The sequence below is a fragment of the Hylobates moloch genome, unplaced genomic scaffold, assembly GCF_009828535.3.
Source record: "Hylobates moloch isolate HMO894 unplaced genomic scaffold, HMol_V3 SCAFFOLD_1, whole genome shotgun sequence".
NCBI lineage: Eukaryota > Metazoa > Chordata > Mammalia > Primates > Hylobatidae > Hylobates > Hylobates moloch.
This window is the reverse complement of record NW_026652276.1, coordinates 132,631,156-132,655,851: the sequence shown is the minus strand read 5'-3', so window position 1 is coordinate 132,655,851 and position 24,696 is coordinate 132,631,156. Positions and strand designations below refer to the sequence as shown.

Sequence of the window (24,696 nt, the reverse complement as noted above, 5' to 3'; positions counted from 1 at the left end):
ACAAAATAGTGAATGTTCCTCTTGAATAACCTTGCTAATGAATAAAAAGACTCAGATGAGGGAATGTTTTCTTCTTTCCTTACCTTCTGATCTGTTTTTGTTCTTGTTTTCTCTTGCTCTTGCCCTCCGGGTAACTGATAATTAAATGGAATCCTGATGTGTAGGAGCTGTCACCAGATGTTATAGGTATGGGTTGAGATAAGTGACATAGGGGTGGGTGTTTTTCCCTTTGTGTGGCTTTCACTTTGTTTTTTTATTGTTGTTTTGTTTTATTTTATTTTATTTTATTTTATTTTATTTTATTTTATTTTATTTTATTTTATTTTACCAAATACCCAGACTTCAAGGAGAGGCTTTCACTTTGACTGGCTTATCTAAAACTGAGCCCTGATATGAATTTTCATTCTTTCTTGCCACCTCATCTCTAAAAAAATTTTTACATACTGAGAACTACCAAGAATGTGAACTAGCACTGAGGGTTTGTTGTGTTCTAAACAAGGCTGGGCCTATTCACATACACTGTCTCTTTGGTTCTAAGGAAACTTACACAGAATAATATTTAATAATAATCTTGTTTCATTTAATAACATAGAAAGATAAAATATATAGTTTTGAGAAATAAAATTTACTTTTCATTTGCTTTTTGCAGGAAACTCACTGTCAGAGCACTCCCCTCAAAAAACACCAAGGTGTTTCAAAAACTCAGTCACTTCCAGTAACAGAAAAGGTGACCGAAAACCAGATTCCAGCCAAAAATCCTAGTACAGAACCTACAGGTCAGTGTTTCCAGATTGTTCGTGGTTAGTATATAGAAACTCAAATGATTTTTGTGTGTTGGTTTTTTATTCTATAACTTCGCTGGATTTGTTTTAATGTTTTTTGGGGGAATCTTTAGGGTTTTCTTTCTTTTTTATTTTTCTTTGAGACGGAGTCTCGCCCTGTCACCCACGCTGGAGTGCAATGGTGCAATCTCTTGGCTCACTGCAACCCCCACCTCCTGGGTTCAAACAATTCTCCTGCCTCAGCCTCCCGAGTAGCTGGGATTACAGGCGCCTGCCACCACGCCCAGCTAATTTTTGTATTTTTAGTAGAGACAGGGTTTCACCATGTTGGCCAGGCTGGTCTCAAACTCCTGACCTCGTGATCTGCTTGCCTTGGCCTCCCAAAGTACTGGGATTACAGGGGTCAGCCACTGCGCCCAACCCAGGGTTTTCTACATATAAGATCCTGTGATCTGTGAATAGAGATAATTTTACACCTTCTTTTCTAATTCAGGTGCCTTTTATTTTCTTGCATAATTGCTCTGGCTAGGACTTTCAATGCTGTGTTGAATAGAAGTTGACAGGCATCTTTCAATGCTGTGTTGAATAGAAAGAACAGGCATCTTTGTCTTGTTCCTCATCTTAGAGGAAAAGCTTTTAATCCTTCACAGTTGAGTGTAATATTAGCTGAGGGCTTTTCATATATGGCCTTTGTTACGTTGTGTACCTTCCTTCTATTCCTAGTTTTTGAGTAATTTTATTGGCACTTTGTTTTTAAAGTAAAAAACAAATAGCAGAGTAGTGGTATATATGGTATGATCACAAAACAAAACAAAATGATATGTAAATATGCACACCTTGGGGGAAACTGGAAAAACAAACAATAACCTGGTAATATTGCTGTCCCATTTCTCTCTCGGTGGGGGAAAAGTTAACACATTTGTGCCTAGTGTTCCATTATTGGAACGCTAAGCTTATGGGAGTTACTTATATCCTCCTGCTCAAGGTTGTCGCCAAGGTCTGATTTTTCACAAAAAAATTTGCAACCTCCAGCATAAGAGAGGACAGGTGTTCAGGGAGGGATATTTCTATACATTTCTGGGTTTGGATATTTTAAAACAAATACATAGTTTTATAATCAGAAAAAAAAACACACAAGATTCTATAATTAGAAAATTATAGGTTCTTATATATATTAATATGGTCTTTCTTAAACATTTTTAGGTTTCACTGAATGCGAAATGACGAAATCTAGCCCTTTGAAAATAACATTGTTTTTAGAAGAGGACAAATCCTTAAAAGTAACATCAGACCCAAAGGTTGAGCAGAAAATTGGTTGGTTTTTATTCTTCATTGTTATTAACTTTGTACGTATTATAGGAAATAATATATTGATAGAAGCACATATTCAGACTGAGAGTAGCTCTGTTTTTTTAATTAAATCAGAATACACTCTAGCTTCTACCAAGATGTGGTACTGTGAACAGTTACTGCTAGCACACAGGCACCTGTGAAAGTGTGGTTAAGACCCTCACTGACTTTCACAGGGGTAGGAAAGTTGCTGTCCTCCCACGCTCTGTACTGTTAGAGGAGTGTTTTCCTCTGTTTTCATACCACCACAACAATCATCAACACAGAAGACTTTTGTGACCAGTTCAATTCAATTCAATTCTGACACTAGCTACATGGAGGTAGTGTCAGATCACACAGGTTGGGGACTCAGTCCCCACCAGTTGCAAGTCCAGGCCTCTCAAACTTCCTTTTTTTTTTTTTTTTTGAGACAGTCTCGCTCCGTCGCCCAGACTGGTTCAAGCAATTCTTCTGCCTCAGCCTCCTGAGTAGCTGGGACTACAGGCATGCACCCCCACACCCGGCTAATTTTTGTATTTTTAGTAGAGAGGGGATGTCACCATATTGGCCAGGCTGGTCTCGAACTCCTGACCTTGTGATCCGCCCGCCTCGGCCTCCCAAAGTGCTGGGATTACAGGTGTGAGCCACTGCACCTGGCCCAGGCCTCTCAAACTTCTAACCGACCAGCTTCAAGCTGAGGTTTCTATGACCCCCTCTTTAGCTTTGATTAATTGGCTCACAGAACTGTGGGAAATACTTATGTTTACTGCTTTATTATAAAGGATATGGGTGAGGTATAGGGAAAGGGGCATGGAGCTTCCATTGCCTTCCCTGGGGCGCCACCCTCCAGGAACCTCCACTTGTTCAGTTATCTAGAAGCTCCCTGAACCCAGTTCTCTTGGGTTTCAGTGGAAGCTTCATAAGGTCAGCATTCCCTCCCCCAGGGTATGAGGCTGGATCCTCTCTGGTGAGGGGCGCGGTGGGTCGGGGGTCGTCTTAAGAACCACAATGAGAAAGATGGGAGAAGATTAGAGTCCTGCCTTGGGGCAGGTGAAAGGAGGGCAGGAGAGTTCTGTTTCCTGTGAGGCCTAACACACCCAACATTATAACGAAAGACGGTAACTAGGGATACAGCAGTTATGAGCTAGGAACTGTGGATGAAAACCAGTATATATCATAATACCACAAGGTGTTAGCAGCCCCTGAAGGTTATTATCGAACCCTGCCCTAAGTGACATTAATATTTTCCTATTATTGACTGCTGTGTGAAAGGGTAGCTCTCAACAATAGAAAAAGTAATTTGAGAGAAATTTTTTGAAAGTCTGAAGTCTTTGGCTATTCTACATTTGAGTTCTTAATGCTCTTACTTAAACCCAAGGTATTGAATCAGTTTTGATAGATCCAATATTCATTTCTTTTTCTTTTTCTTTTTTTTTTTTGTCTGAAACAGTTCGCTCTTGTCCCCCAGGCTAGAGTGCAGTGGCACAATCTGGGCTCACTGCAACCTCTGCCTCCAGGGTTCAAGTGATTCTCCTGCCTCAGTCTCCTGAGTAGCTGGGATTACAGGCACCTATCACCACGCCTGGCTAAATTTTTTTGTATTTTTAGTAGAGACTGGGTTTCGCCATGTTGGCCAGACTTGTCTCAAACTCCTGACCTCAGTTGATCTGCCCGCCTTGGCCTCCTAAAATGCTGAGATTACCAATATTCATTTCTTAGAAAGTGTTATTGAAACTGAAGATTATCTTGGTTTCATTTATTAGTATTATTTTCTTATTTTTCTTTTTAGGAGGTGCTTTTTTTAGTGCATTTTTCCTATTTAGTAAGAATATGAATATTAAATTTTCTTTATTATGCCTTTAGTTCTTAAATGTCTGAGTCACAGTATCCACCTATTGAAATATTTTTCAGAAGTGATACGTGAAATTGAGATGAGTGTGGATAATGATGATGATATCAATAGTTCGAAAGTAATTAATGACCTCTTCAGTGATGTCCTAGAGGAAGGTGAACTAGATATGGAGAAGAGCCAAGAGGAGATGGATCAAGCACTAGCAGAAAGCAGTGAAGAACAGGAAGATGCACTGAATATCTCCTCAATGTCTTTACTTGCACCATTGGCACAAACAGTTGGTGTGGTAAGTCCAGAGGTAAGAAAAGGCTAACTAAACAGGCCCAGGACATAAGTAAACTAAGTGGTATTCATATCTTCCCTTTCTTTTGTAGACAGATGGACATTTGGCTCTGTAGCCAAGGGGATTTTGCAGACCTGTTGTCTGTTCTCTTAAAAGAAACCTTAAAACTCTTGAGTGGTTTCCTTTTGACCTTAGATGAAATCCAAACAGTAATATGGTTTAAAAGGCCAGGCATTTTGGCTCAGCTTTTGGCTCTGCCATTTACTGACTGTTTATTGGTCAGGTTATTTAAGCTCTCTGTGCCACCATTTCCTCTTCTTTTAAACAAGGTTATTAATAATACCTATATAGTGGAGTTGATGCAAACATTGTTATATCAGTGTATCGGTAGTTAGCTCCAAACACATATAACTAACATTTATTTACATCTAACTACTGTTATTAGCTTTCACCCTCAATTGAATAACTGCAGCTCTGGGGATTGATTCAACTAGAATTTTTTTTTTAAATGTATAAGTTTCAGCTATCTTTGTAGTTTTATTTATTCTTTCATGTGTTAGGAACTTAGTTTGCTTTGTTTTTATGATGAATCAATCAACTTACTGGATTTCTTAATATTAATGGAGAATTCATTGATTTTCACAGAATAAAATGAATTATCATTTAGGATCAATGTTAATTATCCATAAAATCCACTAATATCTGATGTGTTTTCCCACAGAGTTTAGTGTCCACACCTAGACTGGAATTGAAAGACACCAGCAGAAGTGATGAAAGTCCAAAACCAGGAAAATTCCAAAGAACTCGTGTCCCTCGAGCTGAATCTGGTGATAGCCTTGGTTCTGAAGATCGTGATCTTCTTTACAGGTAAGAACATTTCTGGAAGGCATTCACTCACTAACGGTCATGGTTTAGATTGACATAAGTCGTGTTATAATTTGCAATTATAATGTTATTAATAACTCATCTGTATAAAAGTTTGGAATAACTTTTGTTAGCCTCTCTTTCACCAAATGAGGGTTCCATTCTGTTGTGAAATGTTCTGCTGACATGTTCAATATCAGTGTCAAATTCTGCTGATATGTTCAATAAAGGATAGCGCTCAGTGTGTTGCTGGATTTCTAATAGAGTGTAACTTACCTCCTGAAGCATTGATGCATATAGATCTCAAAGATTCAAAGAAACAGAACGTCCGTCAATAAAGCAGGTGATTGTTCGGAAGGAAGATGTTACTTCAAAACTGGATGAAAAAAATAATGCCTTTCCTTGTCAAGTTAATATCAAACAGAAAATGCAGGTATGTACTTTTGTGGAAAGGGAATTTGGAATGTTTCTTGCACTAGGCTGTGAGCTCTGTGAGGACAAGGGCCCAGCCTTACTCATCTCTGAACCCTGAGTGGCCAGAATAGTGTCTGATGCATAGAAGCTCAGTAAATCACATTTGAATTCAGTTTATTTTTGGAAAGGTACTCTTTTTGAAAAGTTGGAAACTTGTTTGATATTGCTGAAATATTTATTTTTAAACAGGTTTTTCATAAATATCCTTAAAGTATAACTATTAATTGGATAATGATGTAGTGGGAAATTTGTTATGCTCTTCAAGGTTTTTTCATGCTAAGGAAGCATTTTTTTCTTTTCTTTTTTTTTTTTGAGACAGCATTTTGCTCTTTGTTGCCCAAGTTGGATTGTAATGGCGCAATCTTGGCTGACTGCAACCTCTGCCTCCCGGGTTCAAGCAATTCTCCTGCCTCAGCCTCCCAGGTAGCTGGGATTACAGGTGTGCACCACCACACCCGGCTAATTTTTGTATTTTTAGTAGAGATGGGGTTTCACTATGTTGGTCAGGCTAGTCTCGAACTCTTGACCTCAGGTGATCCACCCATCTCAGCCTCCCAAAGTGCTAGGATTACAGGCATAAGCCACCATGCTTACAGGCATGAGCCACCATGCCTGGCTTTTTAAAAAATTTTAATTATAAAAAAAAAAAATAGAGATGGAGTCTCACTGTTTTCCAGGCTGATCTCACACTCCTGGGCTCAAGTGATTCTTGTGCCTTGGCCTTCCAAAGTGCTGGGATTACAGGTGTGAGCCACTGTGCCTGGCCCTAAGGAAGCATATTTAAAAAACAGTGTAATTGTAATTTAAATAAAATGAATCAGATACTTTCTAAATTTCTACGTTGTTGGATGTAACCCCAATTTTAACTTTAATAAGTATGAATTGGAAGTTTTTTCATAAGGAATAATATTTATAGCTTAATTATTATGCTAAATGTTTTTGGTGCATAGTCTAGAAACTTGAGCAGTGAAACTAACATTTTGACTTTACCATCTGGAAATTCTAGAAACTATCCAATCAAGTTAGTTAGAATTAAAGTTTAAAGTGAAAATGATGATTTAAAATGTGTATATTTTTTCTCCTCTCATTGGTTTTCCTAGGAACTCAGTAACGAGATAAATATGCAACAGACAGTGATCTATCAAGCTAGCCAGGCTCTTAACTGCTGTGTTGATGAAGAGCATGGAAAAGGGTCCCTAGAAGAAGCTGAAGCAGAAAGACTTCTTCTAATTGCAAGTAAGTGTGATGCACCTGAAAGAGTTCCAACAAATTTCTAACCTGGGAAAACTCATTTTGATATTTAGAAATCTTTAAGTTTAGAGAAAGGGCTTTTCCTAGTTATCTGTTCCAGTGGATCTATTTTCTGTTCTTGTTTTTATAAGGTTTAAGAACTCTATGTAAAACAAATTATAGTTTGCATGAAAGGTAAAAGCAACCTAAATGCATTTGAAGAAATGCAGTTGTGCAGATTGAATGAATGAATGGATGAATGAATGAATCTCTATATATACACATGTGCACATACATTCTCTCTCTCTCTGCCTTCCTTCCCTTATCAATAAATAGCTAAAATAACTTCTGTGAATTTTGCTGTGTGCGTATATGTGGTGATGATGGGGCATATTGGGGTGGACAGATAATACCACACATGAAAACTAGCTGAAAGTTGATGTATTAAATTATAAGGGCTTGGTAAATAGATGAGCATTCAAGGTTTTCCCCAACCACCTACCATCTGTTTTATAAAGATAGTGTTACTGATTTCATCTTTACTGTTACGTATAGTTTCCATATCAGTACACTTTTTTGAATTTGCTCTCATTAGAAACAGTTACAATTTTAATATTTGGAATGTTGCGTGTTTTACATAGCTGAGAAGAGAACACTTTTGATTGACGAATTGAATAAATTGAAGAGCGAAGGACCTCAGAGGAAGAATAAGGCTAGTCCTGTATCCCAAAGTGAATTTATGCCATCCAAAGGATCAGTTACTTTGTCAGAAATCCGCTTGCCTCTAAAAGCAGATTTTGTCTGCAGTACGGTTCAGAAACCAGGTATGGTGGTGATTTTTCTAGATTGTGTGTTAAATTATGAAACTCACCTAGATTGAATTGTACAGAATAGAAACAAGTAAATCATGCATAACAATGCAAAGTTTGTATCTTTGGCCTTTAGGTCCTTTTGTCAAGATATAATAAAAATAAGAGAAAACTTCAGATATATATAGGGATACCAATCTACACAATAATGGACATTGCTCTTACTGAAAGTTTGAATATGAAGTTTTATTAAATGTTGGATATGGTTTTTAAAGTTCCTTTTAAAATTTTATTTGTGTGGAACACAAATTTTTTGTGTGTGTTCTGGAATACCAAAGAAATAAAGGAATACTGAACTGATTTATATACAATTTATTTAAAAAAATTTTTTCTGAGGGGAAGGAGGGCTAGACATAGGTGAGAAGTAAATTTCAGGCATAGGGAAAGTAAATGGAGATTGTGAAAGGTTTGAGCATTTTTGTAGGAATAAGGTAACTTAGGTTCTAATTCTTGATGTTATCTGATTTTGATGGGGTGTGGGCAGAAATTTATTGGTAATTTAGTATGCGTCTTGAGGTACGTTGTTATTAATGACAAATGGTGAAGAAAGAGTTTATGTTTTTATTATAATTTATCTCTGAGTAACTTTTATAGAAATATAGTATTTTAATCTCAGTTTTGAAATAACAAACCATAATTTACCCTTTTGAGATATATACTGTTAGTTAAGAATTAAGGGTCATTAGGTAAAATCAAAATCAGCAGAAATTGAGGAATGTGGAGTGAAATTATTTCAATTTACATAATAGGGAGAGACCTTGATGATGTTTATTTCAGGATTATACTGCCTACTTAAGTCTTACTTAGCTTTTTGTGTCTGGAAAGTTGATTTTAGTAATTTTAAAAATAAATTGTATATAAATCAGTTCAGTATTCCTTTATTTCTTTGGTATTCCAGAATGCTGATTAGCTAAATCTGATTTTGCTTGTGCTTACTATGTAATGTGATTACTTCTTACAGATGCAGCAAATTACTATTACTTAATTATACTAAAAGCAGGAGCTGAAAATATGGTAGCCACACCATTAGCAAGTACTTCACACTCTCTTAACGGTGATGCTCTGACATTCACTACTACATTTACTCTGTAAGTAAATCAGGCTTTTGATGATTCGAATGCATTTTTCTTTTTGTAGAGTTGATATAGTCTAAAGCATTCAGGTGGCATTTATAATCTTTGAAATGCATTATGCACATTCTTTTTATATTGACAAATAACCCATCTTTCAGTTTGCTGCTTTAACTCATATGTTTCTATCTTTCCTTTTGTTGAGTAGCACCTTTTTTCCATGTGACTGTAGGTATTACATATTTTGAAATGATACATATATTAAACCTGGACCATAGATTTTTAACATATGCCTTAAATCTCATAATGTACTTAACATTCAGTCTTAATGAAAATACATTTATATTTAGTGAAACATTTATTTTTAAATAAGAGTCAAAGTGCAGTTTGAAAAATAATTGCTACTTTTATTATTGAAGATTGTGAGTTGTAAAATACTGAGGAAAATATTTTGGACTTGCATTATAGGGAAAAAATAGACTTCTTAACAATTTTTATTGACTTTAAAGTCATAGTGGATTCCTTTACTCTCAGAGTCTTGTAAGAGTATTTGTAGCATCATTTTTAATGGTGTGATTGAGGTTTTCTCTCAAGGTTTTACTTAATGCTTTATCTTTCCAGGCAAGATGTATCCAATGACTTTGAAATAAATATTGAAGTTTACAGCTTGGTAAGCTGATAAAGCCTTCTAAAATAATGAAGAGTATATTTTTCTTAACAATATCAGATTATAAATTAATTATGCTTTGGGTTTATGTGTAGGTGCAAAAGAAGGATCCCTCAGGCCTTGATAAGAAGAAAAAAACATCCAAGTCCAAGGTGAGAATTAAAGAAACCCAGTAAAAATATTTTCATCAGAAGTAATAGATATCATCATACTAGTTTTAATTTATGTACAACTTTTAATGATTATGAAGTTTTTGGATCAGTTTCACGTTCCAGTTTGTAGTTACTATGTTAAATAGGTATGAATACTGAAAATAAACTGAGTGATCATGATTCTCAGTATAAGTTCCTGATACACTCGGGCTAGATAGTTCTGTTTTCTCTACATTTACTTGGCAACTTTTATAACTGCTTAAAACTTTTCTCAAGACTTTTCCCTGAGCTCTCTTCTCTCTATGTTCTCTAAACCAGTAGCACTTTGGGAGGCCGAGGTGGGCGCATCACGAGGTCAAGAGATCGAGGCCATCCTGGCTAACATGGTGAAATCCCGTCTCTACTAAAAATACAAAAAGAAATTAGCTGGGCGTGGTGGTGGGCGCCTGTAGTCCCAGCTACTCGGGAGGCTGAGGCGGGAGAATGGCGTGAACCCGGGAGGTGGAGCTTGCAGTGAGCCGAGATGGCGCCACTGCACTCCAGCCTGGGTGACAGAGCGAGACTCCGTCTCAAAAAAAAAAAAAAAAAGAATTATGTGGTCACTTTGCAGGCATAAGGTTGCTTTCCAGCCTTCCCAGTCTGTGTTCTTTTCTTAAGTCATCATTTTAAAAACTTTTTTTTTTTTTAGCTCTAACAAAAAAGGACTAACAGTATAAGAAAGCCTTTATCAGGGACTCGAGTGTAATGTATTCATATTTAAAATTATTACCCAAGGATTCAAGTGTAATGTATTCATATTTAAGAATTCATTTTTTTTTTTTTTTTTTTGAGATGGAGTCTCGCTCTGTTGCCCAGGCTGGAGTGCAGTGGCACAATCTCGGCTCACTGCAACCTCCGCCTCCTGGGTTCAAGCGATTCTCCTGCCTCAGCCTCCCATAAAGCTGGGACTACAGGTGCATGCCACCACACCCGGCTAATTTTTTGTATTTTTAGCAGAGAGGGGGTTTCACCATGTTAGCGAGGGTGGTCTCAATCTCTTGACCTCATGATGCGCCCGCCTCAGCCTTCCAAAGTGCTGGGATTACAGGCGTGAGCCACTGCACCTGGCCAAGAATTAATTATTTTCTATGTAGGAATTTCTCAAGGTTGGATAGTTTTACATTCTGAGACATAATGTTTAATAAGAAATATATGTAGTAAGCTCTCTTTTCTTTTAGGCTATTACTCCAAAGCGACTCCTCACATCTATAACCACAGTAAGTAGAATTTTTGAGGAATTGAGCTTCCTTGAGAATCTTCATCTTACATGTACAGTTTTACATTGATTAACCATTTCTGAACCTTGAGCACTGTGGAAAATTTTAACATGTACTAATGGGGGGAAATCCCTGTAATTTATGTAGGAAAATTATTTTCTGAAATGTAGTTCTTATTGTGTTAAAAGAGATGACTGATTCATATTTAAATCTTTGTATCAAATAAGGGAAATAACTTATGTTTCTTCTTCACACCTTTTTTTTTTTTTTTTAGAAAAGCAACATTCATTCTTCAGGTGAGTGTATCTTGAACTATTTGAAACTTTAGAATAAGGTAAGGAATTAAGCACTTGCATATTTACATATGTATAGGCCATCTTGATTTATGAATGTTTACCTTGGTCTCCTTTGGAATAATATTTTCTATGTGAGCTTCTTAGTAACAAGATTACTGGCCAGAGTAGCATACAGTTTGGTTGCACCTTTGTTAGGTGCCACTACAGAGGCACCAGTCATCATGTTATTCAGCTCTAGCAGCAGGTAGCATTACTCTTTACCTCAACTTCTATTGTTCTATAGATTTGTTTTGTGCTATCCATACTGCAGATTTTACTTCTTTTAGCTTTACTGATCATAACTGGCATTGTATCATGTCAGAAATGCATCTTTCTAGTTCACTGGGAACTGGAATGCCACTAAGCCAGGAAAGGCCTTCTTTAGAATGACTTTAGGCCTACCTTTTTCCAAAAGGAATTAGGATGGAGCTGGTTTCACTCACTTCCTTTAGGCTATTGGTCTCTTTCTTCTCTGTGGAACAAGAGAGTTACTAAGAGACCTGTGCAGAGATAGTTTCTGCTGCTGATTTTGTCACCCTGCATTATAACTAGCACTGAAGTCTTTTCCATGTTTTTTATCGGGAAGTTGCTTTTTATGCATACATTTTTAGGTCTATATCTTTAAAAACACATCCATCCCAATTATTAAGGAGTGCTTGTACCTCTTTCATTAGGAAATAAGTGATTTTTTCCCCCCATTTTTATTTTTATTTTATTTTATTTGTGATGTTCCCTTCTGTGTCCATGATTCTCATTGTTCAACCACCTATGATGAGAATCGATGTTTGGTTTTTTGTCCTTGCGATATTTGTTTCATCCATGTCCCTACAAAGGACACGAACTCATCATTTTTTATGGCTGCATAGTATTCCATGGTGTATATGTGCCACATTTTCTTAATCCAGTCTATCGTTGTTGGACATTTGGGTTGGTTCCAACTCTTTGCTATTGTGAATAGTGCCGCAATAAACATACGTGTGCATGTGTCTTTATAGCAGCATGATTTATAGACCCAGTAATGGGATGGCTGGGTCAAATGGTATTTCTAGTTCGAGATCCCTGAGGAATCGCCACACTGACTTCCACAATGGTTGAACTAGTTTACAGTCCCACCAACAGTGTAAAAGTGTTCCTATTTCTCCACATCCTCTCCAGCACCTGTTGTTTCCTGATTTTTTAATGATGGCCATTCTAACTGGTGTGAGATGGTATCTCACTGTGGTTTTGATTTGCATTTCTCTGATGGCCAGTGATGATGAGCATTTCTTCATGTGTTTTTTGGCTACATAAATGTCTTCTTTTGAGAAGTGTCTGTTCATGTCCTCTGCCCACTTTTTGATGGGGTTGTTTGTTTTTTTCTTGTAAATTTGTTTGAGTTCATTGTAGATTCTGGATATTAGCCCTTTGTCAGATGAGTAGGTTGCAAAAATTTTCTCCCATTCTGTAGGTTGCCTGTTCACTCTGATGGTAGTTTCTTTTGCTGTGCAGAAGCTCTTTAGTTTAATTAGATCCCATTTGTCAATTTTGGCTTTTGTTGCCATTGCTTTTGGTGTTTTAGACATGAAGTCCTTGCCCATGCCTATGTCCTGAATGGTATTGCCTAGGTTTTCTTGTAGGATTTTAATGGTTTTAGGTCTAACATATAAGTCTTTAAACCATCTTGAATTAATTTTTGTATAAGGTGTAAGGAAGGGATCCAGTTTCAGCTTTCTACATATGGCTAGCCAGTTTTCCCAGCACCATTTATTAAATAGGGAATCCTTTCCCCATTTCTTGTTTTTGTCAGGTTTGTCAAAGATCAGATAATTGTAGCTATGCGGCATCATTTCTGAGGGCTCTGTTCTGTTCCATTGATCTATGTCTCTGTTGTGGTACCAGTACCATGCTGTTTTGGTTACTGTAGCCTTGTAGTATAGTTTAAAGTCAGGTAGCGTGATGCCTCCAGCTTTGTTCTTTTGGCTTAGGATTGACTTGGCGATGCGGGCTCTTTTTTGGTTCCATATGAACTTTAAAGTAGTTTTTTCCAATTCTGTGAAGAAAGTCATTGGTAGCTTGATGGGGATGGCATTGAATCTATAAATTACCTTGTTTTCCCCCCATTTTTAAAGATGAAGGAAAACGAGGCAGGTTTTTTTTTTTCTCTGTGGCAGCTTAATTTTCTCCTACTGGGGTGGGGTGAGGAATTGTTACTTATACTTAACAAAAGTCATTCTGAACTAAACTTAATTTCCTTGTTCTTCACAGTCATGGCCAGTCCAGGAGGTCTCAATGCTGTGCGAACCAGCAACTTTGCCCTTGTCGGATCTTACACATTATCACTGTCTTCAGTAGGAAATACTAAGTTTGTTCTGGACAAGGTAATCCAACTTTATTTGTAAGGGTGTGGTGTTTTTTTTTTTTTTAATCTTAGAAAAATTAGCTCAATGGAAATGCCACAGTGCTTTTAGGTATTTGAAATCTTCGACTGAAAACACATGTTCTTAGAATTGCACATTTTTGCTAGGTATGAGTGTACCTAAATGATTTTTTTTTTTGTATTGGAAGTATGTCTCCCTTTTAATAGTTAGAACTTCAGTAAATGCTTGTTTATTCTAAGTATCACTTCTGACTAAAGAAGTATTACTTCCTGCATTTAGATGTTAAGTTTATAATTTTAAAACATAATATCTTGCCTATTTCCATTTCTGTGTTTTTTTTGTTGTTGTTGTTGTTTTTTGAGACAGGGTCTCATTCTGTCACCCAGGTTGGAGTGCAGTGTCCTGATGATGGCTCACTGAAGCCTCAGCCTCGCGGGCTCCCACCTTAGCCCTCCAAGTAGCTGGGACTACAGGTGCGTGATGCCACGCCCAGCTAATTTTTTCTATTTTTTTTGTAGAGATGGGGTTTCATCATGTTGGCTAGGCTGGTCTCGAACTCCTGGGCTCTGGCCATCTGTCCGCCTTGGCCTCCCAAAGTGCTGGGATTATAGGTGTGAGCCACCTTGCCCAGCCAGCCTATTTGAACCTATATTTTGAAATGAATGATACTTTATGAATTTAGTTTTGACAAGATAGTGAAAGGTAGATTAACCTCTTAGAAAAAGTACTTACGAATCTAAGGGACTTCCTTCTCATACTTCCCTTTCATATCAGAAGCTTCAAAAATCAGATCTGTGTTAACATCACTATTGAGTCCTTTTTCACCAAGACTATTTTAAGGAGTGAGACAACTAGAGGCAAATTTTATTTCTTGGGTTGACTTCTATATAATACAGTGATAATTTATATTATCGTGTGAGATTTCTGTAGTGAGAATATAGAGATGAAGTATAAAAATTAGAAGCCCTGGTTTCTGGTATTTACCCTTAGTGATTTACTCTTTAACATTGAGCAAAGTCACTTCATCTCTCTAGGGTCTTGTTTTCCAGTACAGAAATATTAGGTTAGCCTGAAACAATCTAAAATTCTATGAAATGCTTTCTTTTAGTTGATGGACAAAAAGCAGACTGTATTTGAAGTTTTGATTACTATTAATGCATAAATGTATTTTAACAAGTTAATTTAAAAAATTTTTGTAACTTTTTATTTAGTAATTCAGCTACTTTAACCAGTTGAGTGATCCTGGGTCTTCTTTTCTCTGTCTTTTATTTTGTCTGTTTTAGATAAATTGTGATGTAAGAGAGCGGGAGCTACTGGGCTATTTGTTCCAGGAAAAGGTTGCTATTATTTTCTTTGCTTGAAACTAATGAACTTAAAAATCAATCCTTAATTTTTGATAGACATGTATTTGTTTTACTATCTTTTTGTTTACTTTGAATAATTAAGGACATTATGTACATTATTCTATCATGAGACTCTTATAGATGGGCATCTTTTTCTCCACTCTCATAATACTTTAAAGCCTTCTTTGAAAGTTTTCTATTTTTTCAATGCATGTTTGGGTCTTTTTCCGTATTCTTTCTTCTCTCTTATAGTTCATTAAAATCCTATATTCACTTCAATAATGATTTTTCTAGGTACAATTAGAATACCAAATTAGTAACTATATTTAAAACTAAAAATTAATCAATGTTTTTGACCTCCTATATACTGGAAAAGCTATTGGTGATGTTTTTAAATAAAAGCAGAATTTTTTTTTTTTTTTTTTGGAGACAGAGTTTTGCTGTGTCACCCAGGCTGTGGTGCAGTGGCGTGATCTCGGCTCACTGCAACCTCTGCCTCCTGGGTTCAAGCGATTCTCCTGCCTCAGCCTCCCAAGTAGCTGGGATTACAGGTGCCCGCCACCACACCTGGCTAATTTTTGTATTTTTAGTAGAGGCAGGGTTTCACCATATTGTCCAGCCTGGTCTCGAACTCCTGACCTCAAGTGATCAGCCCGCCTTGGCCTCCCAAAGTGCTGGGATTACAGGCATGAACACTGTGCCTGGCCAAAAGTAGAAAATTTTTATGGTCTTAATTGGCTAATAGGTATATTGCTATATAGATGACGCTTTGCTTGTTAATTTTGAAATTATAATACATTTAACACTAAAATTATACTGAATATATTTTGGAAGACTTTTTAAAGTTTTTTTTGTTTTGAGACGGAGTCTCACTCTCACCCAAGCAGGAGTGCAGCGGCACGATCTCGGCTCACTACAGCCTCCATCTCCCAGGTTCAAGCAATTCTCGTGCCTCAGCCTCCTGAGTAGCTGGGATTACAGGTGTGCACCACCATGCCCAGATAATTTTTGTATTTTTAGTAGAGACTGGGTTTCACCATGTTACCCAGGCTAGTCTCGAACTCCCAACCTCAGGTGATCTGCCCACCTTGGTCTTGCAAAGTGCTGGGGTTGCAGGAGTGAGCCACTGTGCCCAGCTAAAGATTTTTAATATTCTTGTAAAGGTCAGTTACAAACATTCTCTGGGTTAAAGAGATGCTAGTTAACAAAATGCTGGGTGGTATTTTTTAATTTATTTTAAATTCTTAAAATAGGATTTGCAAATTAGATAACCATAAGAATTGGGATTTTATGAACTGTATTTTTACTCAGTATTGTCACATAGCCAGTTTCTACATATGTAAGAGATTTCATTAATCTCTAAAATGAAAGAGATTTCAAAGACATATCTTAAATATAGACTGTTCTTTTAGAAACTTTTTTGGCTGCCATTTTAAATCAAAATGTCACATTTACAAATTAAAATTAAATTATATTCCCATTCACTTAACTCCTTTGAATTTATAACTTAAATAGCCAACCACATGATTGAGTGCAAAATCAAACCACTCAATTTAATTTGTTGTGTCTTTTACTCTTAAGACTCCTTCTCAGTCAGATACAGTACAATTTAGAAGTAAAATCTGGAACTATTTTTGTGCTTTTCTGAGTGAGGTGGGGAAGCAAATATTTGTTCCAATTGCCTGGATTTGGTGTAGGAGAATATTTAAAATAGTTAAGTTTAAATGGTCTTGAAGTTGGTGGGAAAAATTTAAGACCTTCTATACTCATGTAATAATCCTGTTTAATTGTCACTGAAAGAGTATACATGTCTTTCCTGTCTTATCAGATACTGTCAGTACAAGGCAGTCTTGGTTTATTTTACTGGTGCCTTGACCAGTAATACAACAATCACAGGGGTTATCTGTGAGGTCCTTTCAGAATGGAATTTCTGTTGAGGTTAATCCAGTTGGTTTCCTGTACGGATTTAGGACACCACTGTCAGTGGATTTCCATCTTATTTGAGGCTATTCAAATCTGATTTAAAGCATGGCATCCTGGAATTTAAATTACAAATCTTAGTGAGTCAGACTTTCAAACCCTTTCTTTGAATAGGGAATCCAAAACAGTCATAGTTTTATTATACTATTGTAGATTAAGGGGGAAGGATGTCCCAAAGTTCCTCTTCTGACTTAAAGGAACCTCATAGGTATTTATACCTTTTATGAAATAGAAATGTCAATTTAAATATTATTAGAGCAAACAATTTTGAAGTAAAACAACCAATTAGGATTATAGAGTTTTGGGATTGAAGAAAATGGTTAGGCATTCTGGTCTGCCATAAACTATCCAGTTTATGCCTATGGGCCTTGTGTAATTATTAATGGTGCCCCTTTCACCCTCAAAAATATCCCAGCATATAACACATTACACAGTCTCCCTGGTTGTAGATTATGTTTTACAGATCTTAACATAATCTTTGAAATATAGATGTCTTAAAAGACTCCTTTGTTAAACACAAAACAGAATAGGATCATACATTTTCACATAAGTCTCCCTCCACACTCAACTAGGGAGAGGGGTAATAAACTTGACATTTTTATGAATATTTTCAATTTACTTCTTTATCAGGACAAGCTTCTAACCAAAAATATTATCTACTTTTCCTCAGCTGTAGAATAAGAGGGCACATTTTCTTCTCATCATTCTGATTTTTGTTATCAGTAGCATGCTCTGTGCTAAACAATGGAATTCTGTTCAATAGCATTGAGAGGAAAGAGCTTAAGGAACTTAAAACTCACTGTAAGGAAAAGCGAAAATGGAAATTTTACAAAATAGGATGATGAGGCATATGATGTTTTGGTTCTACATTGTGGATCGGTTTCAAATTTGGGCAGTTGGCGGTTCGTCTCATGAAATTAGTCTATTGAAATTTATACTTTTTGTCTTAGAATTCCCCCCTTTTATGTTAGGGGATCAAATCGTTGGAAACTAATTATAGTAAAAACTCAAATTTAGACTTAGCTAAGATTAATCCAGTTGGGATGCCATTCTTTTTCCCTGGGCAATAGGAATGACAGACACTTCCATCTTCCTTTCTATCCTGACTCAGAAGTCAATATTACTTTAGATATCTATCTATCTAGCTGTCTGTCAATCAATCATATATATATATGTATGTTACCATTTTATTCTTGATTTCAGGGACAAATCATTGATGGAACCAATCCAGGCCTTGTATAACCAAAAGACTAGCAGTTGGTGTTTATCTTTTCCCTTCAAGGCTTGGGTGTTAGCAGCTTTATAGATAAGGGCAGTTCTGATCATAAACCCATTTACATTTACACAAAACAGGAGTTAGCCTCTCCCTTCTGCCTTAAATTCTTGTTCTCACTTTACTTCCTTGCTAATAAATGTCCCTTGTGACTTTTTTTTTTCTTTTTTTCCCCCCAGAATAGTGCACTTTTATCTGAATTAAAAACTTGTTCAGGTTGAGCACTGTGGCTCACACCTACAATCCCAACACTTTGGGAGGCCAAAGTGGGAGGATCGTTTAAAGCCAGAAGTTGAATACTAGCTTGAGCAACATAGATGATGAAAAAAGTTTTTTTTTAATCAAAGAATGAAAAAATATTAGCTGGGTGTGGTGGTACGCACCTGTAGCCCTAGCTATTCAGAAGGCTGAGATGGGGGAATTGCTTGAGCCCGGAAGTTCAGAAGTTCAAGGCTGCAGTGAGCTATGATCACGCCACTGCACTTCAGCCTGAGTGACAGAGTGAGACCTTGTTTTGGAAAACAATAACAAAAAACAAACTTGTTCAGGCAGATATCCTTTTTCTTCATTGATTTTCTTAATGGTGTCTGGGAACTCATCTCCTGTCTCATTTGGTAGAAGCTGATTCTGTTGTATCTTGACATTTTTAAAGCCTCTTTCTAAAATTATCAAACATCCTTTGCTAGCATTAAATTTTCCAGTTGAAGATCCTTCACCTTCCTTAAACCCTGTATTAGAGTCTATAGGTATGCCTTTCTTATAGCAATCCTGCACTCACATAAAAACTGTATTTTCAATATAAGATCAAAAGGTATTTCACAAAAAGTGCATCTTTATATTTGTTTACATTTCTCTTGAATGGCGCCATGTACAGTCTGTATAAATTACAGAAAACGTTTGTCAACTCCTAGTCTATCATTTTGTTATTTGTTTTCTATTTGTTTCATCTGTTCTTTGCTGCTTTGTTTTTCCTTTCCTGCCTTCTTCTGGATTGAGTATTTTGGTAATCCTTTTTAATTTCCTCTTTTGGATTTTTTAGCTATATTTACCTGTTTTTTTTTTTTAAGTCATTGCTAGGAAATAATGTAAGCATCCTTACCTTATTAAAGTCTACTTTGAAATACTGTTACACCACTTCATGTACCTTACAACATGAACCTCACAACAGTATAGTTCATTTTCCCATCCCAATACATTGCTCTCTCCTTTCTGAAACTCCAGTTAATGTCTACTATTGACTATTTTTCTACAGGTCTGTGACATTCTTTTTGGTTTTCATTTAATTCTTTTTTTCTTTGTGCTTCATTTTTGATGGTTTCTATTTATCAGTTCTTCACGTTCACCTGTTTTTTTCTTGATGTGATCTAGTCTTTGAAGCCTAGCCAATGAATTTTTAAATTCAGACTTTTAGTTCTGAAATTTTCATTTGGATCTTTTTTTACGGTTTCAATTTCTCTGCTGAAGTTCTCCATTTTCTCACTAATTTTTCTCTATCTTTTCGTCTAAATATTTTAATGTTGTATAAATGTTTTTGTTTTCGAATTCTAAGATTTAGATCATCTGTGGATCTGCTATTGACAGGATTTTTTTTCCCTTGATAAGCTCCATGTTTTCCTACTTTTTCACGTCTTGTAATTTTTTAATTGTAGGCCACATATTATATTATAAAAGAACAGTAGAGACTGAAATAGGTAATACCTTGCTCTTTTGTCTTTCAGACAGTATGGATTAGGGACTGGTCTCTTATATAATCAGAAACTGAGCTGAAATTAGGCTATGGATAGATTTGGTTCAAGTTTTGTTTTAAATGCTTTGAGAATGGTTTCAGGCCCCACCTTTGAGCAGAATTTTGAGATCTAAGTACTGCACGTCTACAAGATTTCTCTCTGCTTTTTAGACATGTCTTCAACCATCACTTCTCAGCAAAATTCCTTTTGGGGAGAATTGGCAGGTAGGGAGAGGGAGCTCTGCCTCTGCTTCTTGAGATGCCTGTCTACCTCAGCCCGTGCTCAACCATTGAAGGCTCAACTGGTTTCTCCTTTTCCCTGCAAAATTTGTTGCTTATGGCAAGGTTGCTCTTCTGCTAAGTTGCTAAGAATATTTTCTTACATGTTTAGGTTCCTTTTCTTTAAAAATACTTCTTTTTGGCCAGGCACGGTGGCTCATGCCTGTAATCCCAGCACTTTGGGAGGCCGAGGCAGGTGAATGGATCACTTGAGGTCAGGAGTTCAAGACCTGCCTAGTCAACATGATGAAACCCCATCTCTATTAAAAATACAAAAATTAGCTGGGTGTAGTGGTGCATGCCTGTAACCCCAGGATTACAGGAGAGGCTGAGGCATGAGAATTGCTTGAAACTGGGAGGCTGAGGCACGAGAATCGCTTGAACCTGGGAGGCGGAGGTTGCAGTGAGCCAAGATCGTGCCACTGCAGCCTAGGTAACAAAAGGAGACTCTGTCTTAAAAACAAAACAAAACACTTGTTCTTGTTGTGTAAATGGACATGCATGAAAAATCACCTATAGCAACAGAAAGTGTATCATTGATTTCCTGGAGGTGGGAATACAGGGAGGCAGGATTATGGGAGGGAGCTTTAGGGGGTGATGGAAATGTTCATTATTATGATTGTGGTCAAGGTTTCATGGGTTATAATATACATATGTCAAAATTCATCAAACCCTACACTTTAAATATGTTCAATTTATTGTACTCAATATAGTTGTAAAAAGATTATGTTTAGTTAATTATAGACACCTTAAGCGTAGCATTCAGTGAGTTTTAACAAATGAATACACCTATATAACCAAAACCTAGTCAAGATAAGGGACATTTCCATCACTCCCATCTAGTCAATCCCAACCCCTACAGGCAACCATTCTTCTCATCTCTGTTTTCACCCTAGATTCGTTTTGCTTGTTCTTGAGCTTCATTTATTGTTTTTAATTTTTTTTTTTTATCTTTTAAAAAAGAAAATAGAGATGGGGGGTCTCACTATGTTGCCCAGGCTGGTCTTAAACTCCTGGGCTCAAGAGATCCTCCTGCCTCAGCCTCCCAAAGTTCAGGGATTACACATGTGAGCCACCATACCTGGGCTTGAACTTCATTTAAATGGAATCAAAGAATGTGTACTCTTTTGAATCTAATTTCTTTTGCTCAGCATGATGTTTTTAAGATTTATTCATGCTGCTGTTTGTGTTCATTGTTTTCAAAAAATAATGTATTGAAATGAAATTCATGTAACCAAAGTAACAATTTTAAGGTAAACAATTCAGTGGCATTTAGTACATTCACAGTGTTGTTCAAAATATCTCTGTCTAATTCGAAATATTTTTATGTCTCTAAAAGTAAAAAGTCTTACTCATTAAGCAGTCTTTGCCCATCTTCCCTCCCGCCGAGCCCCTGACAACCATCAATCTGCATTTGGTTTCTATGGATATATCTATTCTGTATATTTCATATAAATGGAATCATCATACAATATGTAACTTTTTATGTTTGGCTTATTTCCCTTAGTGTAATGTTTCAGAAGTACATCCATGATGTAGCATGTATTAGAACTTCATTTCTTTTTATGGCTGAATAATATTCTATTATATGTATATACAGCATTTCATTTATCTGTTCATTCATTGATAGATATTTGGGCTGTTTCCGCATTTTGCCTATTGTGAATAGAGCTGCTTTGAACGTGTGTGTGCATGATTTGAGTGCCTGTTTTCAGTTCTTTTGTATGTATACATAGGATACACATAGGAGCAGAATTGTGGGATCATATGATAATTATTTTTAGGAACGGCTAAACTCTTTTTCAAAGCATCTAGACCATTTGATATTTCTACCATTAATGTGGGTTCCCATTTTCGTACATCTTTGCCATTGTTTATTTTCTGTTTGTTTCATTTTTAAATTATAACCTCCTAGTGGGTGTGAAGTGGTTCCTCATTGTAGGTTTGATTTGAACTTCCCTAATGACTGTTGATGTTAAATGTCTTTTCATGTGCTCATTGGAAGATAAAATGTGTATCTTTGAAGCAATGTCTATTCAAGTCCTTTGCCAAATTTTCAGTTTGGTTTGTTTGAGTTGTTTTAGTTGGGTTGTCTTTTTGTTACTGAGTTGTAAGAGTTTTCTTTGTATATTCTGGATATTATCAGATATATAATTTGCAAATATTTCAAACCATTCCATAGACTGTCTTTTCACTTTCTTGATAAAGTGCTTTGATGTGCAAAAGTCTATAATTTTTTTTATTGTGGTAAATAATACATGGTATTTATCTTTTGAAGAAAATTTTAAGTATACAGTGAAGTATTGTAAACTATAAGCATTATGTTATATAGCAGATCTATAGAATTTTCTTCATTTTGCATGACTGAAATTCTATACTCGTGGAACTGCAGCTCCTCATATTCTCCTCCCCACTTCCTGGCAGCCAGCACTGTAGTTTCTGCTTCTATGAGGTTGGCTACTTTAAAGATTTCATATGTTGCTTTTCAGCCTTTTGGATAAGATCAAATGTAGATACTTCATGATAAGTGGGGTCGTGTAGTGTTTTCTCTTTCTCTGACTAGCTTATTTCATTTAGCATAATGTCCTCAAAGTTTGTTCATGTTGTAGTGTAAGATAGGATCTCCTTTTTTTATGCTAAATATTTCATTGTATGTACATACGGCATTTTTTTGGTCTCTTCATTTATTGATGGGCACTTAGATTATTTCCATCTCTTAGCTATCGTGAATAATGCTGCAATGAACGTGAGAGTGCAGATAGAGCTTCAAGAACCCAGTTTCAATCCTTTTGATAAATAACTGGAAGTGGGATTGCTGAATTATATGGTAGTTTTCTTTTTTCTTTTTTTTTTTTTGTGGAACCTCTGTAATGAAAGGTTTTTAATTCTGGTGAAGTCTAATTTGTCTATTTTTTCCTCATGTTGCTTGTGCCTTTGGTATCATATCTGAAAATCTATTGCTAAATCCATGATCACAAAGCTTTACTTACCTCTATGTTTTTTTCTAAGAGTTTTATTTTATTTTTTAAATTTTTTTTTGAGAGTTTCACTCTTGTTGCCCAGGCTGGAGTGCAATGGCACGATCTTGGCTCACTGCAACCTCCGCCTCCGGGTTCAAGTGATTCTCCTGCCTCAGCCTCCTGAGTAGCTGGGATGACAGGCATGCGCCACCATGCCGGCTGATTTTTGTATTTTTAGTAGAGACGGGATTTCACCATGTTGAAGGTGAAATCCCTTCAAGGCCAGGCTGATCTTGAACTCCTAACCTTAGGTGATCCACCCGCCTCAGCCTCCCAAAGTGCTAGGATTACAGTTGTGAGCCACTGTGCCCGGCCTTTCTAAGAGTTTTATAATTTTAGCTCTCATACTTAGGATATTATCCATTTCGGTTTAATTTTTATAAATGGTATGAGGTGGAGGTCCACCATCACTCTTGGTGCGTGTGGATATCTAATTTTCTCTGCACCATTTTTTGAAAAGGCTGCTCTTCCGCTTTAAATGGTCTTGGCATCCTTGTTAAAAATCAGTTGGCCATAAGCTGTATGGGTTTATGTCTGGTCTCTCAATTCCATTTCTTTTGTCCGTATGTCTGTTCTTATGTCAGCACCACACTGGTTTTTTTAATTTTGTTTCTTTGAGACAAGGTTTTGGTCTTCTGCCCAGGCCACAGTGCAGTGGCATGATTATAGCTCACTGCAACCTTGAACTTTTGGACTCAAGTGATCCTCCTGCCTCAGCCTTCCAAGTAGCTGGGACTACAGACATGTGCCACCATACCTGGCTAATTTTTTCATGTTTAATAGAGACGAGGTCTTGCTATGTTACCCAGGCTGGTCTCGAGCTCCTGGCTTCAAGTGATCCCCCTCCTTGGCCTTCCAAAGTGCTGGGATTACAGGCATGAACTACCATGTCCAGCCAGCCCACACTGCTTTGATTACCAAAGTTTTGCATTATGTTTTGAAATTGGGAAATATGATTCCTTCAACTTTGTTCTTAATTTTCAAGATTGATTTGGTTGTTTGGGGTCTCTTGCAATTCTATATGAATTCAAGGACTGGCTTTTCCATATCTGCAGTTTATTGTTCTTTATTGCTGGGTAATACTGTATGGTGTGAATTTAAAGCTTGGTTTATCCAACCTCTTATTGAGTATATTCTCCTGTTGATGGAGAATAGATAAACCCAAGTATTATCTTCTGTTTTCTTTCTCACATTAACTTGAGACTTATGGCTTTTGGTTTTGTCAAGCTTTACCTTGAATGAATTTATTCTTCAAAAGTATTTGTTGGTAAGGAACCAATGGCTGTTTGGCCATGCCTTTTATATTCCAACTTTAGAAAACGCTCTGTTTTCAAGTTGTAATAGTCTCTGTTCATGATTTATACATGATTTATCAAGAAAAATCACACTGTGAACCTGTTTTGCAAATAATTTACCTGTTTTCTTTGCAGGTCCCCTTTTTATCTTCTTTGGAAGGTCATATTTATTTAAAAATAAAATGTCAAGTGAATTCCAGTGTTGAAGAAAGAGGTTTTCTAGTAAGTAACATCACTTAGTCTTTTTGTGTGTGTGTGGA

At 36.5% G+C, this 24,696-nt stretch overlaps 1 protein-coding gene across 5 annotated transcripts in view; it reads left to right on the top strand.

Moving 5' to 3' along the window:
- ANLN (anillin, actin binding protein) overlaps positions 1-24,696 on the top strand; it is a 63,908-nt gene that overhangs the window by 25,534 nt on the left and 13,678 nt on the right. The window contains exons 8-22 of one of the 5 annotated variants that reach the window (XM_058445680.1): positions 650-776; positions 1,986-2,096; positions 4,023-4,249; positions 4,968-5,113; positions 5,396-5,543; positions 6,685-6,820; positions 7,456-7,638; positions 8,645-8,771; positions 9,375-9,423; positions 9,516-9,572; positions 10,790-10,828; positions 11,103-11,124; positions 13,408-13,520; positions 14,804-14,857; positions 24,572-24,658. In XM_058445680.1, the coding sequence (XP_058301663.1) occupies positions 650-776; positions 1,986-2,096; positions 4,023-4,249; positions 4,968-5,113; positions 5,396-5,543; positions 6,685-6,820; positions 7,456-7,638; positions 8,645-8,771; positions 9,375-9,423; positions 9,516-9,572; positions 10,790-10,828; positions 11,103-11,124; positions 13,408-13,520; positions 14,804-14,857; positions 24,572-24,658 (1,626 nt within the window). Of the gene's footprint in view, positions 1-649; positions 777-1,985; positions 2,097-4,022; positions 4,262-4,967; positions 5,114-5,395; positions 5,544-6,684; positions 6,821-7,455; positions 7,639-8,644; positions 8,772-9,374; positions 9,424-9,515; positions 9,573-10,789; positions 10,829-11,102; positions 11,125-13,407; positions 13,521-14,803; positions 14,858-24,571; positions 24,659-24,696 lie in introns of all 5 variants that reach the window. The other 4 variants (XM_058445674.1, XM_032758315.2, XM_058445686.1 and 1 more) reach the window with 4 other exon arrangements.